The 14,797-nt window shown below is 40.7% G+C and overlaps 1 protein-coding gene across 2 annotated transcripts in view; it reads left to right on the forward strand.

Moving 5' to 3' along the window:
* SYNPR (synaptoporin) overlaps positions 1 to 14,797 on the forward strand; it is a 343,208-nt gene that overhangs the window by 241,511 nt on the left and 86,900 nt on the right. For both annotated transcript variants that reach the window (XM_082265409.1, XM_082265410.1), the window contains one exon: positions 12,580 to 12,704. In XM_082265409.1, the coding sequence (XP_082121535.1) occupies positions 12,580 to 12,704 (125 nt within the window). The remainder of the gene's footprint in view (positions 1 to 12,579; positions 12,705 to 14,797) is intronic.

Below are 14,797 nucleotides of genomic sequence, written 5' to 3' on the forward strand. Positions count from 1 at the left end.
CCCCTAACCACAGCTAATTGGCCCATCATTGACACATTCCTTCCAGGTTTGGGCTGAAAGACAAGATAATCAAAGATCATTTGAATGTGCTACAAATGATAGTCTACTTCAGCATTTCTGAACCTTTTTTACGCTAGAAGAACCCTTGAAATATTATAGGGGGTCAGAATGCTGCACTTACAGACCGATAAAAGATTATTGGTGTCCCGCAGCTGGCGGTTGATGGACCCAGAAAGTAGGCAGACCCCATTAAATGGGAGGTCAATTAGCCACAGCTCAAAGACCCCTCGAAACCTCCTGAGGAATCCTAGGAGTCCACAGAACTCTGGCTGAGAATGACTGTTCTGCTTTGTTACCATGCAGTTAAACAAGCACAGATTTATTGCTAGTTTTTACTAGCTGCTGAATTGTTTGTCATAAGGCAGCATGCTGTGGATACTGCCAAGTAGAGCCTAGAAAATGCATTAGAAGAGAACCAGGGGAGCCACTTTTGAAATGCTATTGTTATTTTTCAGCAGTAACTTTTAAAAGAAACGTGTACCGAAAAATTATGAAGGTTTCCATTGCAGACTTCTTTATGTGAAAAATACTACTGCATTGAATGCAGTTGCAGGGCATATGCAGTGCAGCCCCATTCAGTTTATTGAGTCACAATGGGGAGGTGATCATGTCCGTTGAATGCAAATGAATGTTTTCTGCACCATGATGCAAAGCATTGCGACTGCAGAATGTGTGCACCCCGCCTTCTGTCTTTGCAGTTTAAGAGGTTCGGTAGAGGATTAAAAACATGACTCAACCAAACGCCCCCCTTCCCCTAACCAAAAGTGTAAGTGAGACCTTATAATTTTGCAGTCAGATCCCTGGTGGGAGAAAATGGAGGAAATGCTTCCTCCCTGCAGCAGACGAATGACATCCTCACAGCCCAAGCAGAATCACAGCAATGGAGCTTAAAGTAGAATTATAGGCAAAACCTTTTTTTTCTTTTTGGATAGAGTAAGGGGGGGTTATAACCCCTGTCAATTTTTTTTGCCATCTGTGTCCCATTGCAGAGATCTCCCTTCAGTTCCTGTCCCATAGCCAAACAGGAAGTGAGAGGAAAGCCCTGCAAATTAAGGGAATCCCTTGGGGCCCCCCAGGTCACCAGAACTAGTGCCTCCATTGGAATATTACTTTTCTGGGGACAACCCACAATTTGGGATTTTCTTTTACTTTCACTTTTAATGATAATGGTAAACAGGACAAATAGAGAGGGTGAATCTCCCTTAAGGGGGCACAGACGCAATAAAAACTGACTAATCCCTCTTCACTCTATCCAAAACTAAAAAAAAGTTTTGCCTTTAGTTATACTTTAAGGACTGCCTATTTAAAGCAAAAACATAGTCTTTTTAATTTATCAGGGCAACATGAAAGGAGAAAAAAAAATCTATAGGGAAAAATACTTATACTAAATCTTGTGGCACCTAGGCAAGGGTGTCATCATAGTCCTTTCCTGCGAGATCCCAGGGAATGCTGAGTATCCCAGATCCCATTAGAAGACACAATGATTGAGCTTCTTGTGAGATGTGGGGTACTCAGCATTCCCCGGGATTTTCCCTGAAGGATAGTTATATCACTCCCTGCTCTATGCAGGCTGGGGGTCTGATAAGTATGTTTTGCTAGTTAGGTATATATTTTTTTTTTTTTTCCTACAGTTTTTTTTTTTTCATGCTGTTCATTATGTAGAAGGGGGCCTAATATATTACACAGGCTTTGCTTTTTTTACTGCAACTCCTGCTTTAATTATATAAAGGTGGAGCTTTTTTTGGAAAAAAGGTTATTGTTGTACATTGTGAAATGTCAGGAAATTATTCATGCAAACTTGTTGACTGCATAAAAAAATCATGCTTGGTACAAGGGATGAGTGAATCTGCCTGGGTTTGGTTCACAAGCAGTTCAGCAAATTTTGCTCGAAGTTTGTGAACCTTGTGGTGAACCCTATTGAAGTCTATAAATGGGTAAGGGTGAATATTGTTACTTGTTTCTGCCTATTTGCAGGGCTAAAAAGCAGGTTATAATCAATCAAAAGGTATGGGGATGCGGGGCACTGCCATGGGGGCATGTACTGATCCCAAAATTAAAAAACACTTATCCTAGCATGTTGACTCTTGATATCATCTCCAACACACAGTCCTGGGAGACCAGTGGGCCAGGGTATTAATTTTTCAAATGACAGGCTCTTTTGACTCAACTGAGCAACGAGTAATTCTCCTGCGCTTAGGTGCTATGCTTAGGGAAGGGTTGTGTTGTAGGCATCTAGGTTCTTGCTGCCCACTCAGGACCATGAGCATCCACATAAACTAGGAAACAACAAAAACAAGAGAAGGGCACACCGACCTAGTGCAGTATCATAAAACATTTATTGAAGGGTAAAAAAGAGTATTATACATCATACTCACAAATGCATGCTTTAATTTCACATATAAAATCCTAATACAATACTGATGCAGGGTGCTGTGATGTTTTCAGGAAGCCATGTACAGCACCCTGGCAACCCCTCCAACCAGCTATGATCTGAAACACACAGACCCATTGATTATATCACTTGGTCTAAAATAAGATATGTAATGAAAATGGAAATGATTTATTAAAAAAATTATATTAGCATTGTAATAACGGGGGGAAGGAGGAACCAGGGAATGCGAAATATAAGCAGATTACACTTCAGTTTAATTAAACTGTACCAACCATATTGATTTGTTTTTCTCAGTTCACAAACAGGAGTGTTATACTGTACACCTCTGAAACAAAATTCTTTTTCTTTTTCAGATAAGTTTCATTATAGAATATCATTTATTGAAATAAATGCAGCTAGTGAAATACATCAATAGTCCATTAGTGGTAATGCAGCTAGTGGTAGCTTCGGGAGAGGCCCTTAAAAAAGCTCAGAAATGTTTCATGTATTTTTAATAAGTAATCTGGAATCTATCTTACAACGAGCCAGAGGCTGGATGGATTATAGAATATTGTCTCTCCAGATTCAGTGTAGAAATAAGTAAATCACATATTTGTGAAGCAGTAAAATACATAATACCATGATATGTGATGGGGTACCTTTCTGTTTCCAATATTGAAGGTCTATTGAAGGTGTATTTTTTAAATATCATGTTTAAAGCGTACATAAAACAATCACATTTTTTTTAGAAGTTGTTAGTTCGGTGGCTGGCATGTTCATTGTTTCCAACAGCTCTGAAAAGCAAAGCTTTTTTCATTTTATTGTAGAAAAAGCACAGGCGCCAAACTAAGTGCAGCATGAAGGGTTTATTCAACAAAACACAAGTCATGGTACTCAGAAAACAGGAGTGATGTAAGGCATTATCCATAATATTAATATGAGGATCGTCAGTCTAGTGCTGTATTCAAAAACGAAGGGATTTCCAGTCACTACTTACCAACCAGCCAGCAACCAGCCAAATTAACCTGTCTAACAGTATGCGTTAAAAACAGGGGTTTAGTTGCACACATTTGCAAATACATGCGTAAGCTGTATTCAGGATGGCCTCCAGCGGTCACGGCTCCCGCAGTCTTTGCCAGTGGTTCCCGGCACTTCCCATGGTTGTGGAACGCACGGGGGCGCCTCCTAAGGTCACTTCCCAGAACTGACGTGATGGCGCAGGTAGGCAACCATAGGAAGTGCAGGAACCACCGGCAAAGACTGCGGGAGCCTGAAGTAGGACTGTTAGCGAGCCATTTAACTTCCTTAGGGATCTATTACAAGCTAAAGATATGAGACCTTTAGATAGGTTGGTACAAGGGAAGGCTGGCAGCCTTAGGCTTGGGGGGCAAGTGGCCTATTGAACCATCGAATCAGCTCACCATCCATGCCCACCTGGTTTTATAATGGATATTGATGTTAGAAAGCAAGACAAACATGATGCACTGTGGTAACATAATTTAATGTTAATAGCAAAAAAGGAGGTTTAACAAAAATACATGACATCACACCAGACGGGGCCTATGAAGCTCCTGGTGGGCGGAGATCCTTCTGCCTGACAGGAAAGTGACTGTGTTCAGGGCCATCTTACCGAATGGGCACGCTGGGCAGTTTCCCGGGGGCCCCACCTGCCCAGCCACCCAGCCCCAGCCAAGAATTAGTTCTGATTCCTGTGTGCATCCTGCCACCGAACTTAGCAGGTGGCAAGCGTCTGTTGGTCCTGCGCTGCTGTCAGGCCACTTGGGCCGTGGAGGGGGAGCCTTCACGGGAACAGGCACACACAGGACAGTCGAGTCTGACTCCCATCGATGTGCGTGTTCACGGGACCCACTTGCTGAAATTGGAAGCTGTCATTAGCCTGGCATTGCTGTACTAATAAATAAAGCCTTATCGATAATTTGCATTTTTATTCTCAGGGATGATTGTGTAGGCAGGGCCCCAGTGCACTGCATTGCCCAGGGCCCTTTAATGCTCTTAAGATGGCACTGACTGTGTTAGCATTGTGCCGGCCGGGTGCAGGAGCGTACTCTGCACACTCATACCGCTCCACTGCAGCTCTGCAAATATAACATTGTGTAGCAGTGACCTGCAGCTGTATACAGTGTCTGGCCCCCACATTAACAACTTCGGGACTGGAAGATTTTCCCCCTTAATGACCAGGCCATATTTTGCGATTTGGCACTGCGTTATTTTAACGGACAATTGCGCGGTCGTGCAACGCTGTACCTAAATAAAATTTTTTTCCCACAAGTAGAACTTTCTTTTGGTGGTATTCAATCACCTGTGCAATTTTTATTTTTTGCGCTATAAACAAAAGAAGAGCGACTATTCTAAAAAAAAAAAACTATATTTTTCACATTCTGCAATATAACATTCCCGAAAAAATTTTTTAAAAATCAAAATTTTTTAACATTTTAGGCCAATTTGTTTTGTGCTACATTTTTTCAATAAGCGTATTTTGATTGGTTTGCGCAAAAGTTATTGTGTCTACTATCTACGGGAAAGATTTATGTAATTTTTATCGTTTTTTTTTTCTTTACTAGTAATGGCTGCGATCGCCAATTTTTGGCGGGACTGTGACATTGCGGCGGACAGATCGGACCCCTGACTGACATTTCTGACACTTTTGGGGGGGACCAGTGACATTACTACAGTAATCAGTGCTAAAAAATATGCACTGTTACTGTAATAATGACACTGGCAGGGAAGGGGTTAACAGTGTGGGTGATCAAGGGGTTAAATGTGTACCTGGGGGCGTGTTTCTAACTGTGGGGGGCATGGCTTGTGGAATGACCATAGAGACCGGTGATCGTATATAGAAGGGTCACAGGGGCTCTATGATCATTCCAGGGAGAAGAACGGTCAGCTGTGTTTACAAGGTGAAGGTGGAGAATTGTGATATCAGGGCAAGCCACACATCCGGCTGCTGGCTTCTCTTCATTATGGCTCTCTCCTCTCATGTTCGTGCTGGGGATAGAGTGGAGACCCAGCAGGAGAGCGCTCTGATCTTATAGGGAGCTCTAGCAGCAGCTGCCCCTGGTTTTAATCACATTTCCCCGCTGACAGATAAATGAGTCAACAGTTGTTAAGGACACAATGGAGAATCCCGCTGACAGCTGAAAGAACCGAGCTAGTAGGTATCAGTTTTAAGTATCGGTCCAATTTCACAAATACCGATACTCGTGCAAATGCTTAGTATCGGTATCGCTATACCTGTATCGGTATCAGTGCAACCTTACTTTATATAATCATAGATGCATTATATTTTCAGTGATCACTGGAATATTTATATATATAGCGGTCACTGAAAATCAAAACATTTACGCCTGATTGCTGGGTAAAGCGAGGGAGAATCCAGCTAAAATTTTGTTTGCATGTTTATGGGTCAATAAAGTTTATTTAATGCAAAGCTGGTTGAGTGGAGCATGGCTGTATTTTTCTTAACACTTACAATTAGGGGGACAGGCAAGCACTGACAGCCAGGGACAGGGTACCGGAAGGGTTTGGTAGCAGTGTCAGTTTGCCATTATTGTACTAAATCTAAAAAAAAATAAAAAATAGTCTGGTCAAGAAGGTTTCAATTAGCTCCAGCCATGACAGGGTTAAGGGAACTTGTCAGATAATACATTTACATTTGCAGTCTGCCTATACTGAACAGTAATTATAGAACATCAATGGAGGATGTATGTTTGTCTTCAGCCATAGGATGGTATTACTGCTTTAATGCTCCCAAGTGACAAGAGTTCAATGAATGTTAATTTATTGCTGTAACTAAATGTATACATTGAGCCTATTATATGGTTTGAAACATACATCAGAATCAGATTTACTACTGTTAATAAATCCCATATGTTTGCAATTAATAAATGAATATTACTTCTGCTGTCTAGTCCTGTATAAACATCTCTGCCATCCCATGACAAGGAGACATGTGTGACATCTCTGGTAATATCACCCATTCTGGATATTGATATTTTCATTGATGTTTTGTCACTAAGATCATGAAAAGGAAGTGTGTTAGCAGCTTATGTTACACAAGCTGTGATACTTTCTGGTGTTAACACTTTTACCGGAGCGTGAAGAGAAAAATGAGCCAGAATTATACCTGCAATTAGACAGAGTAAACTGTGGTCAGCAACATTGATGGGTATTGATTAGAGATATTTTCTCTGCTAGTGGCCTGTTTGTATTCATGTATTTCAATTATGTGTGTAATTATAGAAACATAGATAGATAAATAAATAGATACACACTATATTTTAAAAGTATTGGGACACATGCCTTTACAAGCACATTAACTTTAATGGCATCCCAGTCTTAGTCCATAGAGTTCAGTGTTGAGTTGACCCACACTTTGCAGCTATAACAGTTTCAGCTCTTCTGGTAAGACTGTCCACAAGGTTTAGGAGTGTGTCTATGGGAATGTTTGACCCTTCTTCCAGAAGCGCATTTATGAGTTCAGGCACTAATGATGGACGAAAAGGCTTGGCTCGCAGTCTCCGCTCTAATTCATCCCAAATGTGTTGTATCGGGTCAGAACTCTGTGCAGGCCAGTCAAATTTCTCCACCCCAAATTCGCTCATCCAAGTTTTTATGGACCTTGCTTTGTGCACTGGTCCAAATCATTTGGTGGAGGGGAGATTATGGTGTGGGGTTGTTCTTCAGGGTTGGGCTTGGCCTCTTTGTTCCAGTGAAGGGAACTCTTAAGGCATCAGCATGCCAAGACATTTTGGACAATTTCATGCTCCCAACTTTGTGTGAACAGTTTGGGGATGGCCCCTTCCTTTTCCAACATGACTGTGCACCAGTGAACAAAGCAAGCTCCATAAAGACAAGACTTCGGGTGGAGGAACTTGATTGACCTGCACAGAGTCCTGACCTCAAACTGATAGGGTACCTTTGGGATAGATTAGAGTGGAGACTGCGAGCCAGGCCTTCTTGTCCAACTTCAGTGCCTGACCTCACAAATGCCTTTCTGGAAGAATGGTCAAACATTCCCATTAATACACTAAACCTTGCGGACAGCCTTCCCAGAAGAGTTGAAGCGGTTGAAGGGTGGGCTAACTCAATTTTAAAACTTACGGACTAAGACTGGGATACCATTAAAGTTCATGTGCGTGTAAAGGCAGGCTTCCCAATACTAGATAGTGAGATAGATAGATAGATAGATAGATAGATAGATAGATAGATAGATAGATAGATAGATAGATAGATAGATAGATAGATAGATAGATAGATAGATAGATAGATAGATAGATAGATAGATAGATAGATAGATGGATGGATGGATGGATGGATGGATGGATGGATGGATGGATAGATAGATAGATAGATAGATTGCATACTCTATTAAGCAAAATACAATTTTACCTAAAAAGTCTTCACTTTGGCACAGCTCCCATGCTTCTCTTTTGGCCCATCACTATTGTCATATTGTTACATGGGTTGAAAAATTTAAAACATGCATCCTCAGAACTAGTGATAGGCTAATTTGCCCATGTTTGAATCACTAAGCATTTAAGTATTTGGCTAACTCGAACTTTGCAGCGAATCCTTTTGAAATGGAGGGTGAGTCATCCTGTGGTTAAATTCTGGGCATTTTTTCAGTTAATAAGCCATATTGTTGTGAAATGGTATAGGGAGCTGGACACTGCCATGGGGAGGTTTAACAAAGCAAAAATATATTTTTTTTTAAATACCACACAGTTGACAGAGGATCCTTCAAATGTGGCTTTGAGGGCACAAATAGACAAAGACAAGGCAGGTTTTATCTTGCAATAACTATTAGAGTATATTTTATGAGATACAAAAGCCACAAATAGTCTACAGTGGCTGGACAGTACATAAGCAGCTTGTTTAAGCCAAAAGTTAAGGTAGATCTGCGGGGCAAGTTTCAGCTTGAACCCAATATTAGAGTGTATTATCTGATAGACAATAGCCACAAATGTTGAACAGTGGCTGGACAGTATGTAAGCAGCTTGGTTAAGCCGTAATTAAAGTGGGATCAACATGGCAGGGTTAACCTTAAAAAAAATATTACAGTGTATCTTCTGAAGCCACAATTAAAATGGGATCAACACGGTGGGGTTACCTTGAAATAAATATTAGAGTTAATCTTCTGAAAGACAATAGCCACAAATCTTTTTGAGTGATGCAGCACTGGAATACTCTGTTATAAACATTCAAAATTTTGAAACTGCATTTGAGCTGCAGAAACATTATATGGCACCTTTACTAGCCTAGTCCACAAACTCTAAGAAATACCACAGGATTCCTCCTCCTGTAAACATTCGAGATTTTGCAGCTGTGATTGAGCTGTGGAAAAATGTGCAACCCGGAGCACCAAAATAGGCCAGGATGTGTGGAAGGCATCACATTCTTGGGGGGCTGGGTAATGCTTAAAACTTTGGTCTACAACATCAGCAGCAGGGGTTTTGTAGTTATTGGTAAAACAGGACTGGTTCATTTAATGAAGTTGAGACGGTCCACACTGTCAGGGGACAGACATATTTGCCTCTCTATGACAAAACCTCCTGCTACATTGAAGGCCCTCTCTGGCAGCACCCTAGCTGCAGGGCAAGCCAGAGAAGTTCCAGCGGTGCCTGTTACAGGCTGGGCGCCTGACAGTCCATGAGGTCCTTATTTCTGAGAATTACTGTATCAGCCCTGGACCAGATGTGGTCAGAAATCATGTGATTCAGGCACTGCCTCTGAATAGTGCCTGCAACTAGGACTGGCTGCTGTAGTTTAAAAGAATTCTGAAAATAAGCCACCACTACTCCTCAATTCAGGAATCAAATGAATGAAGGCACATTGGTCATAGAGAGGATCCTGCCTCCTCCAGGAAATACTGCAAATAGCTTCTAATGCAGCACCTTCTCAAAGTGAAAACATTTTTTTTAGAGTCTAATAGGCTGGCAATGCAGTTTTAATCAGTCTTTTGACTAAAATGCTATTTTAGTTCTAGCCATATTTTAGTCATATGAATTGTTTTAGTCGTATTTTAGTCGTCTAAAACCTCCAGTGCATTTTAGTCGACTAAACTCTAATGCGTTTAATTAAATTATATTGCATTATTTAAGCATTTCTCTAGAATTTCCAAACTCATTATATACTCCCGGAGTAAAAATCTAATAACATTATTATTTATGGTACTAAGGTTTGAAAATGCACTACAGACTTAGACTGAGCCACTGTGATATGTAACCAGCATTCATTTTGATGTCAAATTTCAATTTAGTTTTAGTCATAGTCTTTTGACTAAATGCCATTTTAGTTTTAGTCTTATTTAAGTCATTTGAATTTTTTTAGTTGTAGTCATATTTTGGTAGACTGAAATAGTGTTAATTTCGTCAACAAAAGGATTTCAGTTGACGAAATTACCACTGGTGGTGATGTGTCTACTTTTATAGAACTTCAGGAATTATGCATTTTAAGTAGAACTCCCCAACTTTTAAAAACTGCTTCTCATAATTTCACAGAGGGGTTTTTACCTCTTTCAGCCCCTTTGTAAACAATATTCCACAGCTGATTTTAGGTACTGTTCCAGTTTAATGTTTCTGATTGAGTTGTAACTTTACAGTCACAAAACAATACTATATTTCACCTAATAAAATAAAAGACCAAATGGTCCACCCTGCGCATATGTGAAATAAATAAATAAATAAATTAATAATGTAAAAAACGTAATAAGTGAAAAATTCCTTAAATACTGCAGCTGCTGCTCATCAACAAGTGAAAATATGTGGGTATACAAACAAAGCGCTAAAACAGTGTCAATATTCCAATAATCTAAAACAATGAAACTTCAAATGAACCAGTGACTTATGCATATACATGAATAAATAAGTGTCCAAAAAATATATAAAAAATTGCAAAAAATTAAAAATATTAAAAATATAAATATATAAATGCAGTGTCCAAAAATAAAATAAAGTTCCGTGCTAAAAAACACAAATGTCCACTGTGAAACTTTAGCGCTGTGTTTATATACCCACTATATTTCACCTGCAGTTACCCATGATGATGCTCTGTGTAACAAGAGACAGTCATAGAACTTTCTGTATAGTCAACAAGGCATATAGCTCACAGTATTCTGGAATCCATATTTATATCAAAAAGAAAGGAAAACAGTCACTAAGTGCATTAAGTCTTTGGAAGAATAAAGTTAAAAGCTTAATTAGTTCTGCTTACTCTCAGAAGCACTGAAGCTTTAGATTCCTTTTCTCAGCAGCCCATCTCAGCCTGCCCCCCTATTTCATAGCACCTGCTCTGAGTTTACAATGGGGAAGATAGGAAAAGGAAGTGGAGAACTGAGCTGCTGAGTTACTACTAAAGGGTGGAGCAGGGTGAGCTGAGCTGCTTAATCACTGCTGAGAGAAGGTTTGGCTGATAAGTCACTACTGGGAGAGGGTACAAGGTTAGCTGTGTTGCTGAGCCACACTGAGAGGGATAACAGGGGGAGCTGAGCTGCTGTGCCACTTCTCAGGGGGATAACAGTTGCTGAATCACTGTTGGGAGGGGCAGGAAGGGTGAGCCGAGCTGCTGAGTCAGTGCTGACAGAGAGCTGTTAAAATAATGATTTGAATGACTTCACTGCTTCTGGTGTGAACTGTGAGGATACATTTCTCCACAGCACTGGCTGTTACAGAGGTCAGCGAGCTTGTTTTAAAGCCTGTTTCCCAATATGAGTATGTGAATACTTAAATGTTTATTGCCTGGCCCCAAGTTTACTACAGTTTTATACAGGGCTTTTTTTCTCAGAGAATAGGTGCAAGAACTCCCCTCTTCTGGGTCACTTCTTGTCTCTGCCCCCCTACAAACCTCGGACCACCATCTTTTAGTCCCACCCCCTACCCACCTCCCAGTACCGCCCCTTTTAGAAAATACAGAACCAAGTATCATTGTGTAGTGATAAGTAGTCTGTATGGAATTTGTTAACAAAAGCAGTGAAGTCTATCCCCCACAGCCAGCAGTAATAGACCCTCCCCAGCAACATTAGATCCCCCACAACTATAGACCCCCCCAGCAACAATGGACCACAAGAAAAATAGACACCAGCAGCAAAAACAGATTTCTTACCAGTCAGGCCAGCATCAAAAGACTCTCCAGCATCCAGCAACAATAGACTCCTTCCTCAGTCTATCCCTGCCATCAACAATTGATCCTCCAGCAAAAAAATCTCAACCAGGAACAATAGATCATCCACCAGTAAAAACAGACCTCCCCAGCAACAATAGATTGCCACACAAAAATAGATGCCCTCCATCAACAATTGACCCCCCCAGCAACATAATCCCCCCCCCCCCTGCAATAATAAATCCCCCACCAGCAACAATAATAGATCTCCCCAGCCACAATAGCCCACCATGCAAAATTAGATCTCTTTCAGGAACAATAGGTCCCCCAGCAGTCAGCAATATTAGACCCTCCAGCATACCCCAGCACCCCTTGCCATTTCATACTTTCACTACAGGAGGTGCCGGAACTGCATTCCCTCACGTTACTGCTGCAAAAATACCCTGGTTTAATAAAGCTGTAAATGTCTCATTCACCAAACATTTACTCCAGTCAAATTAATCACTGTATTTTAAGGCTGGGTTCACACATGCTGCGGCCACGGCACACAGCAGGGGGTCCGGAGTATCCCTGTTCACTGATTCAGCTGCAAATCAGGTCTGAATTTCTGCCTGGGTTTCCACCTGATTCAGAGCCGAAGACACACAGGACCCTTTCCAAATGTGGACTGCGGCTGCCCCAGGGCTGTGTGAACTGGTTCCATTAAGAGCCGCTCAGGTAAAGCTGCATCCAATTCGCATAAGTGGGAACCCAGCCTCAGACACATGCACCAGGAGGATTCCTCTGCAGTGAATGTTTGATGATTGTCACATTCATTCCTTATAAATATGCCCCTCTAAATCTGGGGAGTAATTGAATATTCCACTGAATTATGTATTAGTGCTACAGAAGGTGCTGTCTCTAATTGTAAATGGTTCCCCTTTTACCCTACATTTCTGGGAGGACTCCCCCTCATTAGGAACACTATCATTAAGTTCATCCAAGGTTCTTTTAACAAGTATGATTAATTAAATTGTTCCTTCCTTCCTCAGCTTTTTGCAATCTTTGCATTTGCAACATGTGGTGGTTACTCCGGAGAACTAAGAGTCAGCGTGGACTGCGCCAACAGAACCCAGAGCGACCGCCGCATTGACATCCAAGTGGCTTACCCATTCAGGTAACACTTTACAGCCATTTATTAATATTACATGACATGTAAGCCCAGTCCCACTGCTGAATGTAAACTTATAAGTGAGGCCAATAACAATGGGGGACTTTGCAAGAACAAATTGAATTCAACATTTTTTGCTGTGCCTTACTAACATATTGTATATGTAAATTTCATGTTTTAACTAGAAATGACTAGAAATCACTGGTATGACTAGAAATGACTGAGTATCACAATATGTTTTTAGTCTCCCTATCTTTATCTATCTCAACCAAAGCATCATAAGCCATTTCCATTAACAAGCTGCCCAGTAGTAACCTATCAGGAATAAAGCTGCAATGATAAATGATAGTTGGGGAAGAAAGCTTGAAACTGACTGACTTCTCTAGAGCATTTTGAATAGGTCTTATTAGGTGAAACCATGGGTAAAATAAAAAAAAATACATATATGATATGCAGTCTGCTATTAATATTAACCCATCTGTTTTTTCCTCAGTCCTCCTGTAACAGTTTTATTACCTGTTATGACCTAATATTAAACTACTTCACCGGGCACTTTTTACCCCCTTCCTGCCCATGCCAATTTTCAGCTTTTAGTGTTATCGCATTTTAAATGACAATTGTGTGGTCATACAACACTGTACCCAAATTCATTTTTTATTATTTTCTTCACACAAATAGAGCTTTCTTTTGGTGGTATTTAATCACCGCTGGGATTTTTATGTTTTGCTAAAAAATTAAAAAAAGACCAAACATTTTTAAAAGAAAAAACGTTTTTAAATAAGTAATTTTTCTCCTTCACTGATGTGCACTGATGAGGCTGCACTGATGGGCACTGATAGGTGGCACTGATGGGCACTAATGAGGCAGCATTGATGGGTTGGCACTGATGAGGAGGCACTACAATGCACCACTGATGGGCACTGATAGGTGGCACTGATAAGCACTGATAGGCAGCACTGATGGGCATTGATAGGCAGCACATATGAGCACTGATAGGTGGCACTGATGAGCATTGATAGGCGGAACTGATGGACATCAATAGGTGGCACTGATAGGTGTCACTTATGGGCAATAATAGGTGGCACTGATGGGCACTGAAAGGCTGCACCGATTTGCATAATGTATGGCCACTGATAGGTGGCACCGATGGGCACAGACTGGTGTCACTGATGGGCACGTACTGGCATTGCTGATGGGCACTGTTGGGGCTGCATTGTAATCAGGGCACTGATGATCACCAGGAGCCTCCATATGTAATTACCAATTCAAGCAAAAAAACATTGCTAAATGTTAAGGTGACAGAAAAGCATTATGGATGGCTAATGGTTTTGGGTAATAGAAAGTAATTCATATATAAGGGGTGAGTATAAACGCATGGTATCTGAGATTATTAGATACTGATGTACCTGCTAACTATATAACAAGCCAAAGTTTTAATTGCTTACATTTTGTGATTTCACCAGCTCCTCATTTCAAAAACATCTACTACTTTTTAATTAGAACGTGGTTCTTTAAGAGGTCAGTGATGTATTCATGTCCCTCAAACACTTCCTAACCTCTGCTAACCATGAGTCCTGAACTTTCTCAGTTTGATGAATGGTTCACATTAAAGTCATGCAGTGATTAAGCTTGGGCTATAATTAATATCTCCACAACAGGTTGGAACTGACTTGCAGAACTCTGATCGGCTCATATTATTTCTGAAGGATCTCTGCGAGGATTGTGAGATTCAGTTTATCTTCTGTCCTCGATTAATTGTAATGCCTATTGGTGACTGATGATAGGGGAGATCACAGCCATCTGCAGCTGTAAACTCTGCAATGCACAGAGTATTCGTTTTGTACCGGTGGAAATGAAATCTGCAGTGATGTGTTGAAAAAGTTTATGGATTTTAATTAAACTTTGTTAAATAATAATCTTTGTAATGTAAATGGGACGCTAGTGAGAGCAAAAGAAATTGATTCCAATTTAGAAAATAACTCCAGTAGCCAATAGGGAGCATGAGTAGCCAATGGGAAGGTTTCCCCTCACTTTGTGTGGTCACAATGGGGTGTGGACAGATAGTAATACATTATATATGTTCTTAATAGAGTAGGAAA

This window comes from Pelophylax lessonae (assembly GCF_965119305.1).
Source record: "Pelophylax lessonae genome assembly, chromosome: 8".
Taxonomy (NCBI): domain Eukaryota; kingdom Metazoa; phylum Chordata; class Amphibia; order Anura; family Ranidae; genus Pelophylax; species Pelophylax lessonae.